Source organism: Dreissena polymorpha, chromosome 11 (assembly GCF_020536995.1).
Source record: "Dreissena polymorpha isolate Duluth1 chromosome 11, UMN_Dpol_1.0, whole genome shotgun sequence".
Classification (NCBI taxonomy): domain Eukaryota; kingdom Metazoa; phylum Mollusca; class Bivalvia; order Myida; family Dreissenidae; genus Dreissena; species Dreissena polymorpha.
In genome coordinates, this window is record NC_068365.1 from 9,442,980 (window position 1) to 9,459,732 (window position 16,753).

Below are 16,753 nucleotides of genomic sequence, written 5' to 3' on the forward strand. Positions count from 1 at the left end.
ACTAGATAGTATGTTTCCTGAGAAATGACGTCACACTAGATACGTCATAAATTGCGTAATCAAGTAAATACAAATAATAAACACGGAAAGTTGGTTGATATACCCCCGATACACCGACTCCGTTCCAAGTACGTTCTGAACAATTTGACTAAACGGGCTCGAACTGTGTGAGAACGGAGTGATCGTAGTAGCAACGTGTTACGAACTGTCTTCGAACTTTGTGGACGGCCTGGAACGGGGTTGAACGTGAGAGCTGTTTCAGAACTTTGAGCCTTCTCAAAATTTTCTTCCGATCATCCCGTTCTACAATTAATCGTAGTAACAACGTACTGGAAACGGAATGGACGTACTAAGAACGGATAGGTCGTACTAAGGTCGGATTAAGAACGTGCCAGAACGTAGTGCGATCTGACCGAAATTACCTGTACGATGCCACACCGATCGAGTCCGTTTCTAGTCCGTCCAATCCGTTCTCAGACAGACCGACCCCGTCCGCACTACGTCTCAAGTACGATCTTGTTTCGTGTAAATAAATAGAAACTAAAAGATAAGTTCTTACAACATTTGCAACACGTTCTGTAAGCTCTCAGTAAGTTCTTAATACGTTGTACTCGTTTTAAGGAGTTCGCAGTAGGTTCCAAGTAAGTTGTACTCGTTCAATACAGTTGTAACAACGTTCAAACCGTAAATACAATACGTTCAGACAATGTGCATATAAATAGAGGTCGTTGTCTCAAAATTCATCATTTGTGAAATTAAGTTGAAACATTGACAATCTTGGAGCTGTTAATTTTTTAAATGTTGGCTTCGTGCAATTTATGTTAGAAGCAGAGCAGCAATATAATCATTTGTTGGGACGAGAAAGAAAACGGAGACGACACAGAATTTTAGCCGCACTGCCAATTTGGTGAAATTTTTTCTTGGAGGCATTACAAATGGACGTCCGGTCGGCACAAAGCGTGAAACATAAATGAGAACTGGCAGGCACGTAGTCGGTTTTATAATCGCCGTGCAGATCGTAGCTGCTTTAAGGAAGTTCCGTACGACAAACACAAGTGGTGACTTCGAACAATATAAATTAAACAGAAATAAGTTTAATCAAACGTGTAACACAAACAAGTCAGAGTTACAGCGATCGAAGCGTAAACAGTTATGTAACAATAGCTCCAATCCAACGAAATTCTGGGATCAATTTAAAAGGCTAATATGAGTAGAAACGATTCGAGTGATTTGATTTCTGGTGATAGTTGGTATGATTATTTCCGTAAATTATTTGACAATGCGGAAATAGATGATGGTAACCATATCGACGCACTTCCTGAACTAGCAAGAGAGATAAATGTCGACTATTTAAACCTAGATATAACGGATGAAGAGATCTGCATGAGCTTAAAAGATCTAAAAGCAATACTGCAGCAGGTTACGATGGTCTCTGTATAGAAATGTTTAAGGTCACTGGTGAACGAATTGTGCCATTTTTGACAAGAACTTTCAATCATATATTTGAAACGGGTGTATCTCCAGAAAACTGGAGTAGCAGTATCATTACTCCCCTTCACAAAAAAGGATCAACCTTAGAGCCACACAATAATAGGGCAATTTCGCTATCGAATAGTATAAGCAAGTGTTTGTCAATATTTTAACAAAATTACTTATGTCATGGTGTGACGACAACATGGTCCCTGATGAATCACAGGCTGGGTTTAGGTCGGGATACTCAACTGCTCATAACATATTCAATTTACACGCTATCATTCAAAAGTATATTACAAAACAAGGAGGCCGTTTCTACGTATTCTATGTGGACTACCTTAAGGCTTTTGACAATTGTAATCATATGAAGATTTGGCAATGTCTATCGAGAAATGGTGTTAATGGTCGTTTATTAAATATGTTAAAATCTATGTATAGTCAAATGAAAGCATGTGTAAAAGTTAAAAATGGCTTGACAGACTTCTTTGACTGTAAAATAGGTACAAAACAAGGCTGTTTGTCGTCGCCGATTATTTTTGCCATGTTCATGAATGATCTGGTTAACTTTTTTAGATCAAAAGAAGGCGATGGAATATGTCTTTCCTGAAATCGATAGATTATTTGTATTAATGTACGCTGATGATGATTCGGGACTAGTAGATACAGCTGTGCAATTGCAGCGACTTATCAACAATATCGAAGTTTTCTGTGATAAATGTAAAATGAAAGTGAATCTGGACAAGTCCAAGATCATGGTTTTTAGAAATGGTGGTCCTCTACGCCGATATGAACACTGGGCATACAAAGGAGCAAATGTAGAAGTCGTGTCTTTTTATAAGTATTTAGGTGCGTACTTTACACCGAAGTTATCATGGACAATGACGAAGGAGACGCTAGCAAAACAAGCCATGAAAGCTTTAGGAAGCATTTATAGGTGTCAGAAACATTTTGGATATTTTAGCCCAAAACAAGCGTTCAAACTTTTTAACGCTTTGATCACGCCGATTATGTGCTACTCTGCCGAAATATGGGGCTTCCAGTTCGCAGAATGTATTGAACGTTTGCACATCAACTTCTGTAAACGGCTTTGTGGTTTAAACAAACATGTGTCTAATTTCTTTGCTTTGTCTGAATGTGGACGGCTGCCTTTGTATGTGACATACACGGGTAAACTCATAGCATACTGGGTCAGGATTCTTCAGATGCCAAAAAACAGATACCCGAGACAAATGTACATGCTTCTTCGAAACCTCGATTCATCAAGCAAAACCAATTGGGCTACACATGTGAAAAGAGTACTTTTCGAGAATGGCTTTGGCTATATTTGGTGAGCAAACGAAGTCGGAAATGCTAAAATGTTTATGTTCTTATTCAAAAACAGGCTTAAAGATTGTGCTCTGCAAAAACTCCAAGCTCAAATGGATAGTTCTCCTAAGGCGAAATATTATCGGGAATACAAAACATTACTTAATGTTGAACGATATCTGTCAATTGAGTTGCCTTATGCATTAAAAAGATGTCTTTCAAATTTCCGATGTTCCGGACACGAGCTCATGATTGAGAAATGCCGACACTTGAACATACAGCATAATCATAGATATTTTAAATTTTGTCTTATGCGAAATGTCTATATTGTAGAAGATGAGTACCATATGTTTATGCAGCGCCCATTGTATAACACACTTATACACGATTTGTTTATTCCGCAGTGGCTGAATCAAATAGAAACTGTTCGTTTGTTCAATATGCTAATGGCCGATGAAAATGACAAGCACATATTTTTGATAGCCAAATTTTTGCCTGAATGTAATAAAGTACGAAGACATTTCATTAGCACACAGCATTTATAACGTTTGCATTAGATGTCCATTTTTTTCCTTTTTCCTTTAAAATGTTAATCCCATGTATTTAGACTGCCGTAAAATATACACATACATATTTATGTGCCTGCTAATATGTAATAATTACGTAATTATCATGCAAACTAGCTTTCATTTTAATACTACATGCTTGTATTAAATTGTTTATTTATCTTTGATATTGAATTATGATTCTTAGATTACTTTATACGTATGTTACTATTGTGCATGCTAACTTGTCATAGGTATTTAATTATCAGGTAAACCATGTTTAATGAATCATACGCTGTCGCTTACCTTGTAAATATGTTTATACTTGCATTTAGATATTTAAAAATTTTGAAATTTTAATGTATAGCAGTATTTGTTCTACAAAAGTACATGTGTGTGTTGCATCATATGACTTTGTATTATTTAACTACTCAGTTTATTTGATATAATAATGCAATTACACTGTCTGTATTATGGGCTGGTGGCCTTTGACTGCAAAATAAATATTCGTGTTCGTATACTACGTCCAAAACGTACTAAGAACGTAGTAGGACGGAGTGAGAACTGCCTTTGAACGAGTTACCACTGCACAACGAATAAAGAAGAACTGCGTACGAACGTGATCGAACTGACTGAGGACGGGCTCGGTCTGACTGGAAACGGTATACCAACGGGGACTATGGAAAAATTGAAACGATTTGAACTGGATAAAGACGGGATAGGACGGAATAGGAACGAGCTGCACGTAGCGCGAACTGTGTGTGAACGTCATTCAATCATATTGAGATTTTTTTCTAACCAAAACTACACGTTCAAGCAAGTTCACATCCCGTTCTGCATTTTCTTCAGAACGTGGTCGAACTGTCTAAGAACGTGCTTGGTGTATGGGCTACTTTGTATATTGTAAAGAAGAAAAAAAGGATGATATATAATATAATGATGACATTGATGATGCGTCACAATAAATTTCAAATGTCAAATATTAGAACATATTAATCGGCGCTTAGGAATTTGTACTCACGGTTAGATCGCGGTGACGAGGTACTGCCAGAGATCAACAAGTTTATCCGACCCTGCGTTATTAGGTCAATGATTGCAACAGAGGCAGGATAAAACTTATTAAACTCGACGTTACTGCTTTTGGTGCGTCACTTCTATTGATTTATGACATTTTGTTATAACAACACTGCTTAAAATTATAAAGGATGTGATTTTACTTCACTTGTTTAAAGGAGATAATTTGACTAAACGTTCAGCATGTAATCTTGTACGTCGTAGCTTGAAACCTGAATCGGCATCGTTCGCAAAAACTTTGAACCGGATCCGCGGGTATTTTTTTTTTACCCGCGGATTCGGGTTTTTTCGGGTACCCGTTTGAGCACTAGTCAATAGTAGACTCACATTATTAAATGAACATATAATGCAACAGCGGAAGCATTGTCATTGGTAAATCTTGTTAAAATCCGATTGTATTTGTATCTAATGTAAATGACAGAATGCCTATAAAATACAAAAAAGGCATTCAATATTAAACATGAATTTATCTAAGCTTGGATTATCGCCTTGGAAAAGCTTCAGATGTTTTAACCAATTTAAATGTATACGTATACATAAACTTTTACCTCATAGATTTGCAACTCAAATATAAACAAAACTATTCATTATCATGTCAATGACGGACAAACTGTTAAATCTGCAATTACATCCTCTTGCGAATTTGGATTAAAATTTAGCTGTTAGCTTTAAGTACTTTAAATAGCGCATTCTTTCTTGAATAAAAAGCTTTTCTGCACAAGTCTCTAATTTTGTCTACTTTCGATTTAGGAAGCTCTATTGAGGTTTGTACTATTTCTCATTTGATTCGTTGTTGACTGTTGTTTTACATAACAATTCTAAGGCTTCCCTGGACTTCTTTTGCTTGTTCATTTAAAAGTTTTATTGATTTACTCATTGGCAAAATTTATATCTTTGCACAATATCTTGATCCGATTTAACGCCAAAAAAGTGCGAACATGCCAAGGATTGGTATATGCCATTAGAACCACACAGGTGCTATTAAATGCGACTGAAATAACATTGCTAATGAATTATAACGCTATTTTGAAGCAATACAAATTATTTATAAATGTTCTTTCTACACCAACATATTACATTATAATAAACGCTGAACTTCTTTTTCAAACAATAAAACTACATCATCAAGAAGAGAACTGCTCTTTGTGCTACTGCTTTCTTTTAATGATGCTTTATAATGATAGTGAAGAATGAGTGTTTTAATCTCGATTTAACTTCATGTTTAATATGTGTCAATTTAGTGCGTTATCATGTGTTTTGCTATTTTACATAAATAAATGTGTTTTTTTTTATTTTAACGTTTAACTTGCTGTTTTAAACAATTAAAATGCAATTGCTAACAAATTTTTTGAATTTGGCAGTTGAAATTCATGTTAAGTATCAATTTTTAAAATGAATGAATGTGTTTGCATATTTAAGTGTTATGTCTTCCATCGATTATTCAAATGTCCAATGTAAATAAGTTTGTGTTGAAGATGGCTATTCAATTTCATGTTTATGCATAAATATAATGTGTAATAATGTGTTTTGCAATGTAATATGTATTAATGCGTGTGCAATTTATTTCCGTTCTGTTCGTCGATGTTTCCAATGAAATTTTTGAATAATTATCACTTTATTTATGATGATTCTGGTGATAATTGTTTGTGTTATGAACATGTGTTAATTGTTATTATTTCCATAGTGTTAATATTGTTGATGTTAATATTATTATTATGTATCATACTATATATTCTTATTAAATTTAACATGGTCTTTTTAATGTTATATTGGGATCACCGCCTTAATACTGTAAACGCATAACATTAGGGGTTTATAACGGTTTGATGGCAGTCCGAAACTTACACTTATTTCAGGATAAATCACTAGGTTAACCGCAATGCGCGTTAAAATTATAAATCGATTGGGCATATGAAGACAGAAAATGAAAACCTGAAAGCAAAAACGCGACGCGTAAATCGAATACTATATCCATTACTTTAGTGTACTTGTATATTAAGTATCGGAAATCTATTTAAACGAATAAGGATGGCTTTTAAAGTTTACAAATAAATAGGTTCTATAATTTATATATATAATATATCAAACTATGAAGTTGACGTTGTATCTACAGACAAGTTTCAAACGGACAATAGTTAAAAAGATCGTAAACATGTTTCATCTACATAACAATAAATTGCTAAATAGTGGGATATTCAGTCGTAAATAGCGGCAGGTTAGGTTGTGTGTTAGGACGCTCTTGGAATATTTTGAAAATAAAAGCATAATATATGTTGTGTTTGTGATAACTATCAAGGAATAAATTAGGTTTTTCGTTATGTATGGTGGCAAACATACACGTAAAGATAAGATCAACGAAAGATAGGGAAACGTACACTCTTGAGTAAAGCGAACTTTTTATTTTTTTCCGGATACAAGTGCGCATGATTGTGTTTTTGAATGGAGAAAGGCTCGGGCTTCTGGAAGACGCTCGGCCATGAAGAATCTAACCAGCCAAGATATGTTATTATGTTGCAGAAGATTGTAGGTAGGCGTGATACAATAGAGCAAAAAATTAGAGACTCTAGACGAGCTTAAAGTTAAATTAAATACATATGAATAGGATCTTAAGAGTCTGTAGACTATTGCTGAGGATCGTAGTACTTAAACAGATGAAAGGTGGAAATAAGTAGAGGTAGACAAAAGATAAAATGTATTATGCTATGTCCACCTTTGAAGCGGAGACGAAATCATTAAAATATGAGGTAGTTTGTCTACAAGATCAGTCAGTGAGAAAGAATTAAGTTGTTTCCGATATTGAAGAATCTGAAAAGGAAACACATTTCGAAATAGAATCAAAACAAAAACAGTTTCTTGTTAAGAAAATGAAGATTTCATATAATAACGTAGATAAATTAGTACGAAGAATGGTTACCAGCCGGAATGGAAACTCGAGGAGCATAGAAGCGAAGTTCCGTTATTTTAAGGACAGAGAGTACGTCGGAGAGCAGGCGAAAACGTTAAAGGAGACTCGTTTTTTTATGACCATCACCATAAAGTAAAAGCAGACAAATGAGAAAGCTTGTCCCATATATGGAAGCGGCAAAACAGCAATGGATAAATGTCTGGATATCATACGACACGCTTAATATCGACGGCCGTTCGATAAAGGACTTGGGCTTCCAGGGGCTCGTGTGTGGATCCTTAGCTGGAATGTTTATTGGCCTTCTGCGCAGAAAATTGACGATCCCGATTTGTCATAACTTGTATCAAGTCATGATATTATTTTCTTGTACGAAACATGGGCTACAGATACCAGTGATATCAGTCCGTCGTATATGACAGTTTCAACTATTTGCGCCCCCACATGGACATGAAAAAATAAAATAAAAATTGGTGTAGAAATATAAGGTCAAAAATACGGTTCCAAAATTTGTTTAAAACTCTGTAAATATTTCTTAAACTTGAACAAAGATATTAATTTGTGTGTTGTTTATATTTGGCCCGAGGAATCACCAGCATACAACGGAGTAAAACTTATTTTTATCGATACTTTAAAAAACGATACACACAATTATACAGTTGGGTCCGGTTTTTAATACAGGTGAGTTTAATAATATAATATAGTTACTTCCCATAAAATAACGCTCATTATACAACTTACGTTGCCTATGACAGCCTGATTGGCATATTGCCTGTTAACCTGAGGAAATGTGTTGCAAACTTTAGGATTTGTTAATACTCATTGAGAATTCATTCGGGCCGTTATGGTTTAAGTATATATACCAAGAAACGAAAGGCATGTACTATTTAATGTGCATTTGGCCATGGTGCATTACTATAAGGCGGAGATTTCTCGATAAAAGATTTAACTTCAGACCTTCTTTATACAAATTCAATTCTCTAATGTGATCTGTTAACGTATATGTTCTCAAAATGTTGCAAAGTATATCAAATATGCACTAGATATAAGAAAATAAATTACCGTGTAATACACGCTCCAGTTTTTTTCTTTAATATATACACGTTTTACAACAATGCACATAACCTCTTCTAGAGCAGGTATTTATTCTCGTCATAATGTTATCGAATAAAACTCAAACTGTTTACGAATGAAATGTACATGAGGCAATGCTTATCGTTTTAAGGAATTTTGTGAATCAGAATTGGACAAGTACAGATTTTTCCATTAGTCACGAGGCGCTCTTGTTTTAAAAACAGTGTACATCTTCTCTATCGCAGATGTTTTGCGTTTCACGAGGTTCCTGTGACCGTAAATGAGCGTTTATAACTACAAAATTTATGTTCAAATCAATAAAATGATTGATAATTTTAAAAAGACAATCATATTTTATAAATAAATAAATACCTAAATAAATAAATACATAATGTATACAACGTTGATATGCCCCATTTAGTATGCACAAAAAGTTTAAAAATAAAAATTACTTTCAAGCTTGTAGGCACTACATTTATAAATTGAACGTTTATGTTTTTGTTTCACTGGTGATTAATTTTATGTACAATTTGAAAAGTTAAAACTTAGTATTTTTCATAAAAACACGACAATACGCAAAGGCCGGAAGTGGCATCGAAGCATGGGTTGAGCATGAGTATTTGTCACAACACGCCTATGAAATACATGTATATGTCTTACATCATTGTAGGATTATTGCAAGTGTTTTTGGTCTTTGAATCTACAATAATACAAAATACATTGATTTATCGAATCTTCAGGAGACCTACATGGTTTGTACGATATGCAAGAACGTATAGTTAAACGCTTTATGTAGTAATTCGCATTAAAGAGCCGCTTATCAAACTTTATAACGAGAGCGATACTTGGAATGCCTGCATTATATCTTTAAATATTGTCAAATATTGACGCATTTGCATTCTATTCACAAACACAGATAGCGTTGGAGTTAACTTCCAAAATTACGCAACTTTTGACTAAGGATTATCTAAACAAGTAAGGATTAAGTATTCGCCATAGATTAATGTCTCATTTTTACTTACTGTCTGTTATCATTTTTTTACAGTATTTAATGTGATTTTGGCAATAGAATATTAGACGTTTCCTGCTTATAGAGACACAATTTGATAAATATCACCGCCATGAAACAAGTGTATTTAAACCATACTTAAAGATACACAATGAAGATCTATAGTTTGATGTGCTCTAATGGTATATGAATTCAATATGGAAAGCAATAAGCAAAGGAAAAGTTGCACATTTAAATTGATTAACATTTATTCTAAAATTAAAAACAATTAGTGTCAACCATAATGCAACTCGTATTTAGGTCGTTATAACAGTGCTGGTTCTTAACAGTTCATGCCATCTGTTATGTACTAAACAGTTCATACAAATACAGTGAGTATCTGTTAACACGATCAAATTGACTCTGTATTAAAGTGTTTCTGAAGTCCAAATGAAGAACATTATGTTTATTTACATACACCCTTACGGTATCAACCCATCTAAAACAGTTGTTTGACACTACTCACATAAAACCGTGATCAATAGCAATATACGATCGATCGATTTAACCATTACAGAAGATAACATATCATTACAACAAGCTTTCAAGACTGAACAGTTGTGCACACTCATGTATTGATAACAAACTCGCACGTTTGATAAAATGCAATAGTGTATTTATGTATAAAGTGTAGTTTTGTTTGAACCGGTTGGCATGTCACAAGACATTATAAGCTATACAGCTCAAACTGAAAGTAAAGTATCTAAAGAAGAATATTTACGGCCTATACATAAATGATTTTATCAATTTTAAGTTTCATTTTCATAAACGTTAATTTAGATTGTCAATTAAAAACAATAAGTACAGTAGCAATACCAATACGCAATAAATAATATAGTAAAATCCTTATTTTTTGTACTTTTCCTGGTATTTTAGTCATCTCATATAAATAAATACAATTGGCATTTTATAAAAAAAGAAATTTCCTAAATCAATATTTTAACTACTGACTTTGCAAGTTTAAAAATAAATATACAGTGTTAAATGTGCAAAAGAAACCAATTTAACAGCACATTCTGTCAATATGCCAGTGATTATTGCCGAACGAGATCGCAAATTGAAATAACTCTAACGATCGCATTTAAAGATACATTTTCACGTTTTGGTAAATTGACCTTTTTTCAGGTACGCACATTTTCGTTGTAGTTATGTTATTTGTGAGGAAACAGTAATATTGAGAATTCACCATGCTCTAAAGTATCCATTAAATGCATTTTTGTCGATATAAAACCTGAAAAATATAAAGCATTGCAACGCAAAACGATTTAATAATTTGGAGAGTTATGTTTTGTCGTTATATTTTGAATAAATTCGAGGATTGCTCATATAAAGTATAAAGTACATCACTCATTGTATGAGCACGGATAGCCGAGTGGTCTAAGCGTTATGCTTTTACGTCAGGGATCAGTGGTTTGAGCCAAATTGAGGGTTACTTTTGTTCTTTCTTTAATGTTATTCTTGTTTGTTTTCATTAGAGCTTTTTAGATCCAATGTTTACATTTATCAATATTAAGCATAAAATGACAAACTACAATACATGCCACAATCTGTGAAAATGTCCCTTTAACACAGTAACTTAAGATAAGGTAATCGTTTCAAAACATGACCCTGAACATTAGATATCATATATAGTCGATACTTTACACCGTAAAATTGGACTGTAAGACCAATTAGTGCGGTTAAATGATATGATTATGATGAGCCTCACTTCTTAAAGAAAGTTATTAGTTCAGTAAACTTATGTGCTACAAGTTTTATCAAGTAAGTAAATAAATTTCTTTTATTAAAAAAGAACAACAACAACACCCTGAACAACAATAACATGATACGTTAAAAATCTACGGTAGTTATGTTATATATACGTATGGAGATATATATTAAGTTACGTTCAATATTTCTAATTCTACCTTGACAGTATGATAACAATCAATTAGGTGCCATCCAGACGTTATTTATGTTTGCGTTATCAGTAAGTATTACTCTTAAGAAACTAAATATAGGCAACTACAACTATAAATAAAGTCTGATTGCATTGGTCTTTACATAATTGTTTATATTTTAATATATTGTTCATCAAATATTGAAACCGTTAAACAGATCCATAAATTCAGTGTGCTACGTGTGTGAGCTTTTTAGATATTTAAAACAATAAATCGATAATCAACAAAAATAAATAAATTATATTAGGTACAATCCGCATTGAAATATATTAATCACGTTTGAATCATATACAGAGCAATATAAAGTATATGCCGGTAGATTTTCCCAATTTGATATATAAATCGAAGTAGAAAACAAAATGAATCGATTCAAGTTTGAAATAAACACCGAATTAATACGGTCATTTGTCAGCGTTATATAAGGAAGTATTGATTTATACCACAGAAAGTAAAACTTGTTTTTAAAGGGATAGATTCATAGATTGTCGTTTTTTGAAACATTTTATAAAATGTATTTCGTAATACAACTGTAATTTTCATAGTTTGTTTAATAAGTATTATGAGAATGAAAGTTAAATAAACAATTGAAACAATTAGCGTATTCGCAATCACTGACTCGCTAAGGCATTTTTAGTTGACAGGGTATTGTAATCGCTATGTTAATTATACACGAATGTTTTTTTATTATTGACGAAAAGCATTACCGATATCATTTGACGATAATCTATATAAAAAAAACGCTCTCATAAATATAATTTATTGACTTTAAACACTAATCGGACTACTTTCGTTATGTGCTTTATTTATGTTTCGTCATGAATTGCCGTTCGTACGATATCAATATTTAAAATAGGTTTATCCGCATTACAAGGTTGTATGTTTATGACCTGAACACTTTCTTTCAACGTCAATTTAATTTTGAATGGCATTTAGAGACAAGCACGTTTGCGAAATGAAAAGATTAAAACAAATAGATTCTTCCTCTGTGTATGCAAATGTAAAACTTACACAATATTTCACATGTCATTCCATTTTCAAGAAAATTCGTTGTTTTGCATTTTCGAGGTGATATCGATTTCCTGTTTTGCAGTTTATGGTCGACATATTCGACCATTGGTGTTTATACATTTAATGGACACTCACGAATGATGTTTCAGGATATGTTTTTCCAGATCTGGGTGTTCATTTTTCTATGGCTTGCAGGTATAACTTTATCACGCTATAAAATGAAAAAAATAAAAATGCTTCGTTTTCCTCTAGCTAATTGCCGAGAAAAACATACCTATTCCAAGAGAGATTATGATAAAAATAAAGTAATAGATGTTGTAATATATTTTCATAAAATAACACTATATTTCGTTCATAAGAAAGTTTGATATTCGCAGTAACTTTTGGTCAAGACATTTGTTTCTGAGGGATGTAAATAGTCGATCGCTTTTTGATATAAATACTGTAAACGTGTTTGAAAGTTTGGCTGTTACTATTAAACCTGTTTTTTTAAATCGAAATAAATGTCGAATAAGGTACCTATCAATGGTTTGTATAAACATGTATAAGCAAGTTTGTTTAAACAAACCAATAATATAAACTGACTTATTTAAGATATGCATCGCTTAGCAGCAATACAGTATTTTCAAGCAATTATTAATTAGATACATTATATTTCTATTTCAATATTGTATTTTGAAACCATAATTAATTAAACTCTATTACATTTTCTTGCAGAGGAAGTACACAGTTCTCTCCAATTGAACAAGAAGAAGGGGGACATACAGCTTCCGATTGAGTGTTCATTGAACAGCGATATATCTTTTAAATTTACTAATAAAAAATTCAACAGAACACAAACCATTGCAGCATGCAGCACAAATATCAATAGCTGTTATTTAAGTGATAAAATCCTGGCTCGAAGTTACGCAATAGCGAAATCTGACGTCGGTGGAATACTTTTCATAATTGGCGTAGGTGAGGATACGTTTGGGACGTATACATGCTATGAGACGTACAATCATACGAATTCTGCTGCCGTTGATATTAGTGGCAACGATCTTCAAACTTTTTGTTCGACGGGAAAAGTCATCACAGGTATTGTTGAGATCTAATCACATTTTCCTGGCAGTGGAAATTGGTTAATTTGTTGAAAAATCGGAATCAAATAGTTAAAAAAATGTTCATGTTTAAAATCAGATATGTAAGCCAATGTTGCGAGTTAATTATTATGTATTGTTTTTGTTATTTGTATTGTAATTGTAAACACATGTATGATTGTTTGTAAATACTGTGCATGTATACACATTCTCAACGGAAGAAAATCAACACTTTTTGTCGGTGCTCTTGATATAAACCTAGCTTATTAAAAAAAATTCAACACGATGAAACGGTCGCAATTGATTATATTATCTGTAAATTTACATTTAATTTCTTGATATCATGACCCCTTTTTTTTATTTCACTGCATTTTGTATTAACCATTGACGATAGGATTGTAACATACACTATATTTATTCTTTGCAATAATTAAATTTGGTTTACAGAAAATACTCTCAACTTCATCGGAGTTGTGCTTGATGGAGTCCAGACAGTTTTGTTGTGTCTTGGATTCGTCTGTATTCTTTGCATAACGTGCAAAGTGACCTGTTGTAAAAAGAGAAAACTGCTATGTGAATGTCGGAAATGTAAGTCATGTCATGATCCATAATGTCACGTAGTTTACGTCTACACACCCACAATAACAATCACAAATGCATTTCATAAAGTGAAAACTTGGATACACGAAGCAAGGTATGACGGAATAAAACTGAATAGAGATGCATGTGGGTTCGTTCTTTTTCCTGATTAAGTACAATACGTTAAAAAGTACGATACTATGAAATCGCAATGTATTGCAAGATGTGTAACAGCCAACGCATTTACATGGCCCGTGTCAATGTCTGTATATAACTGAGATAACAAAAATCAATATATCAAAACGAACTAAACCCATTTCAAGTATCATCCCAGTAGACCACACAGTTTGCAAAAGGCACAAAACAGGTGTTTTGCTACCATTTAAGATGTAGTTTGAGATTTGAATTGATATTTTAATTTATTTAATTATTAATAAGTTACGCTTGTACACGCTATGAGATGTAAAATTAACATTTGTTATAAGACTATTGCGTCATTAACATATTTACCGAAAGGATTCTACGAAAAGCACAATACCAGGAACATATTGGTGTCACTCTTGCCTCTGTCGTAGTTTCGCGTTTCGAGCTCATTTTGGTAATAAGTATAAGATTATGTATCACAGACACTAAATCATGTTTAAAGTATACATAAATTTTGTTGTATAATTTTCAATTCTATTTTTTTTAACCTGGTTGGCGTGAAAAAGGAGGCAATTCTGACAAGAAAAAGACAGTGTACGTTAATTGTTTAATCTATTGTTCAGATTATTCAGATTATGTCGATTTGTCAATTTTGTTGACACAATATATAAATTGGAATTAATTTTATTTTTCAAAAAATAATTGAATTAAATCTTAATCTGCAGCAGAAGGCTCACTAAATAATTTGGTTTTGAGGATATTGCCCCATTTTTTAAGATAAATTTATTTAAAAAAATACTGGTAACTGTTTCTGTTATTTTGTGACAGTTCTGGCAAATATATACATGTGCTCTTCCTTCATGTCTGTGTATACACATATATTTACAATTGAATAATAACTAATAATATGATGTTTGTTTCCAGTTATACGAACACTGAATCTGAACGTGAACTAATGAAACCTGTCGAAGATATGGAAATAAATGATATTGTACGGAAGTACAAAGGGCAGACACCCCATCACACTCCGTCTGCGTACGATGCTATTGCTACTTCAGCATATAACCCGTTGCGTAGTCAGAGTCATCGATACTCGTTTACCTAGCAGTTATGCCGAAATACAATTATCTATCGAAGTTAACTAAGACATATTTCACGAAGTGATAAAAGTTACAGATGGCGAAATAATTTTGTTTCATCTTTCTGGATTGCACCTGTGTTTTAGCAGACAATCTCTATCTAGTTCAGTTATCCTTTTTCAAACTGTAATTCATGTAAATTTCGAGCTCAGATTTTATATTTAGACCCCTTATTTTTTAGTACAAGGCGTTACTGCTGTTCTGAAGATATAACGAATATGCTATGCTTGGTCAATGTCTCATTATAAGACATGGTTTAAAATAAAATTTTACCAGATGATTATACAAAAATACTTTCCTGATATTGGGTCTTGAGTTTAATTTGTACCCCATATTTATATAAATAACTTATGCATTACAAACCTGTAAATGAACTATGTGATCAAAAAGAATTTCAAGTTGTAATGTTCTTTATGCAACATAGATATCCACATCGAAACGCGGATTAAAATGGTATAAATACTAGTAATAAAAGAACGCACTTATATGATATAAAATGAGTATTGTAAGGTATTGCGTTTAACACATTCTTAGTTTTAAATTTTAATTTTTGCTCGTGACTCCTTTCTGTATTGATATTGAGTTGTCTCCTTTTTACAAATCACGATCAAGCTGTTGCTTTGCTCAAAGTATCGTTAACGTTCTTATTTCACTATTTAGTTCCATACCAGCTTGGGAAGTGTATCGTTCAGACATGGTTTGCTTAAACGACCCTGACAACACCTCTATTATAAAGTGGTAACAACATATTTTATAATTGGAAGCTCTAGTCCTTACAAAGCATATCCCCATATTGAAATTAATGCGCCCTGCTTATAAATTTTAAAACAAGGTGACATTAATTTGATCAACATTTGGAAAAATAGACGATGTAATATAAGTTGGAACTTGGATAGGATCTGACTGAACTTCAATTCCTTATGAGTAGGTTATTACACCCCCGAAGGGTTCTTACAGTCGTGTCGCAACCTTTTATAACACGCCTTAACGCTATTCATTTATGATTCCACAATCAAGGAATGTGATCACCGTATATTCTAACATATTGCACAATCGACCAAGCAACATGTAATCCGCATTTACCAACAACGATGACCAATCATATCTATCAATGGAAATATCGATCAGATTATTTCAATTAGTATGCCATGTAATTCTGAAATAATTGTTTAATGTTTTTCACCCAGCTTAGTGGTGCTTTTTTCACATTAGAGTTTGATTTATTTGTAGAAATGCGTTTAAATCTCACTTTGACCGTGTTTTTTTTTAATTTGATTCTTATTCATGTTTAACAAATATCAAGTATGCTGTAAAATCGATTAAATATATGCGAAATATGTGAATATTGTGATTTACAAAATAGGTCTGTATTTAGAGATACAAAAGCCGAAATGTCATTTTAAATGCATACTTGTATCGATGCATTTCTTGTTAATTTCCGAT

At 32.8% G+C, this 16,753-nt stretch overlaps 1 protein-coding gene across 4 annotated transcripts; it reads left to right on the forward strand.

Moving 5' to 3' along the window:
• The first annotated feature begins 9,226 nt into the window (after positions 1–9,226).
• Positions 9,227–15,614, forward strand: LOC127850784 (uncharacterized). Of its 4 annotated transcripts, XR_008035450.1 has the most exons (6): positions 9,250–9,348; positions 12,519–12,564; positions 13,087–13,446; positions 13,896–14,036; positions 14,738–14,765; positions 15,096–15,614. XR_008035450.1 is itself a non-coding variant. In XM_052384093.1 (5 exons), the coding sequence occupies exons 1-5, from the start codon at positions 11,162–11,164 to the stop codon at positions 15,125–15,127; spliced, it is 600 nt and encodes a 199-aa protein (XP_052240053.1). In that variant the 5' UTR covers positions 11,036–11,161; the 3' UTR covers positions 15,128–15,614. The 4 variants fall into 4 exon arrangements, 1 of the variants encoding a protein (XP_052240053.1); XR_008035451.1 differs by lacking the exon at positions 12,519–12,564 and having other exon boundaries at positions 9,227–9,348; XM_052384093.1 differs by lacking the exons at positions 9,250–9,348; positions 14,738–14,765 and adding an exon at positions 11,036–11,182.
• The last annotated feature ends 1,139 nt before the right edge of the window (positions 15,615–16,753 follow it).

Bases quoted from the DNA above. Each gene is read 5' to 3' on its own strand.
- LOC127850784 (XM_052384093.1), top strand. From the start codon at position 11,162: ATGTGCTACAAGTTTTATCAA. The intron at 13,447-13,895 runs GTATTGTTGAGA...TTTGGTTTACAG, and splicing joins GACGGGAAAAGTCATCACAG to AAAATACTCTCAACTTCATC. The intron at 14,037-15,095 runs GTAAGTCATGTC...GTTTGTTTCCAG, and splicing joins GCTATGTGAATGTCGGAAAT to TTATACGAACACTGAATCTG.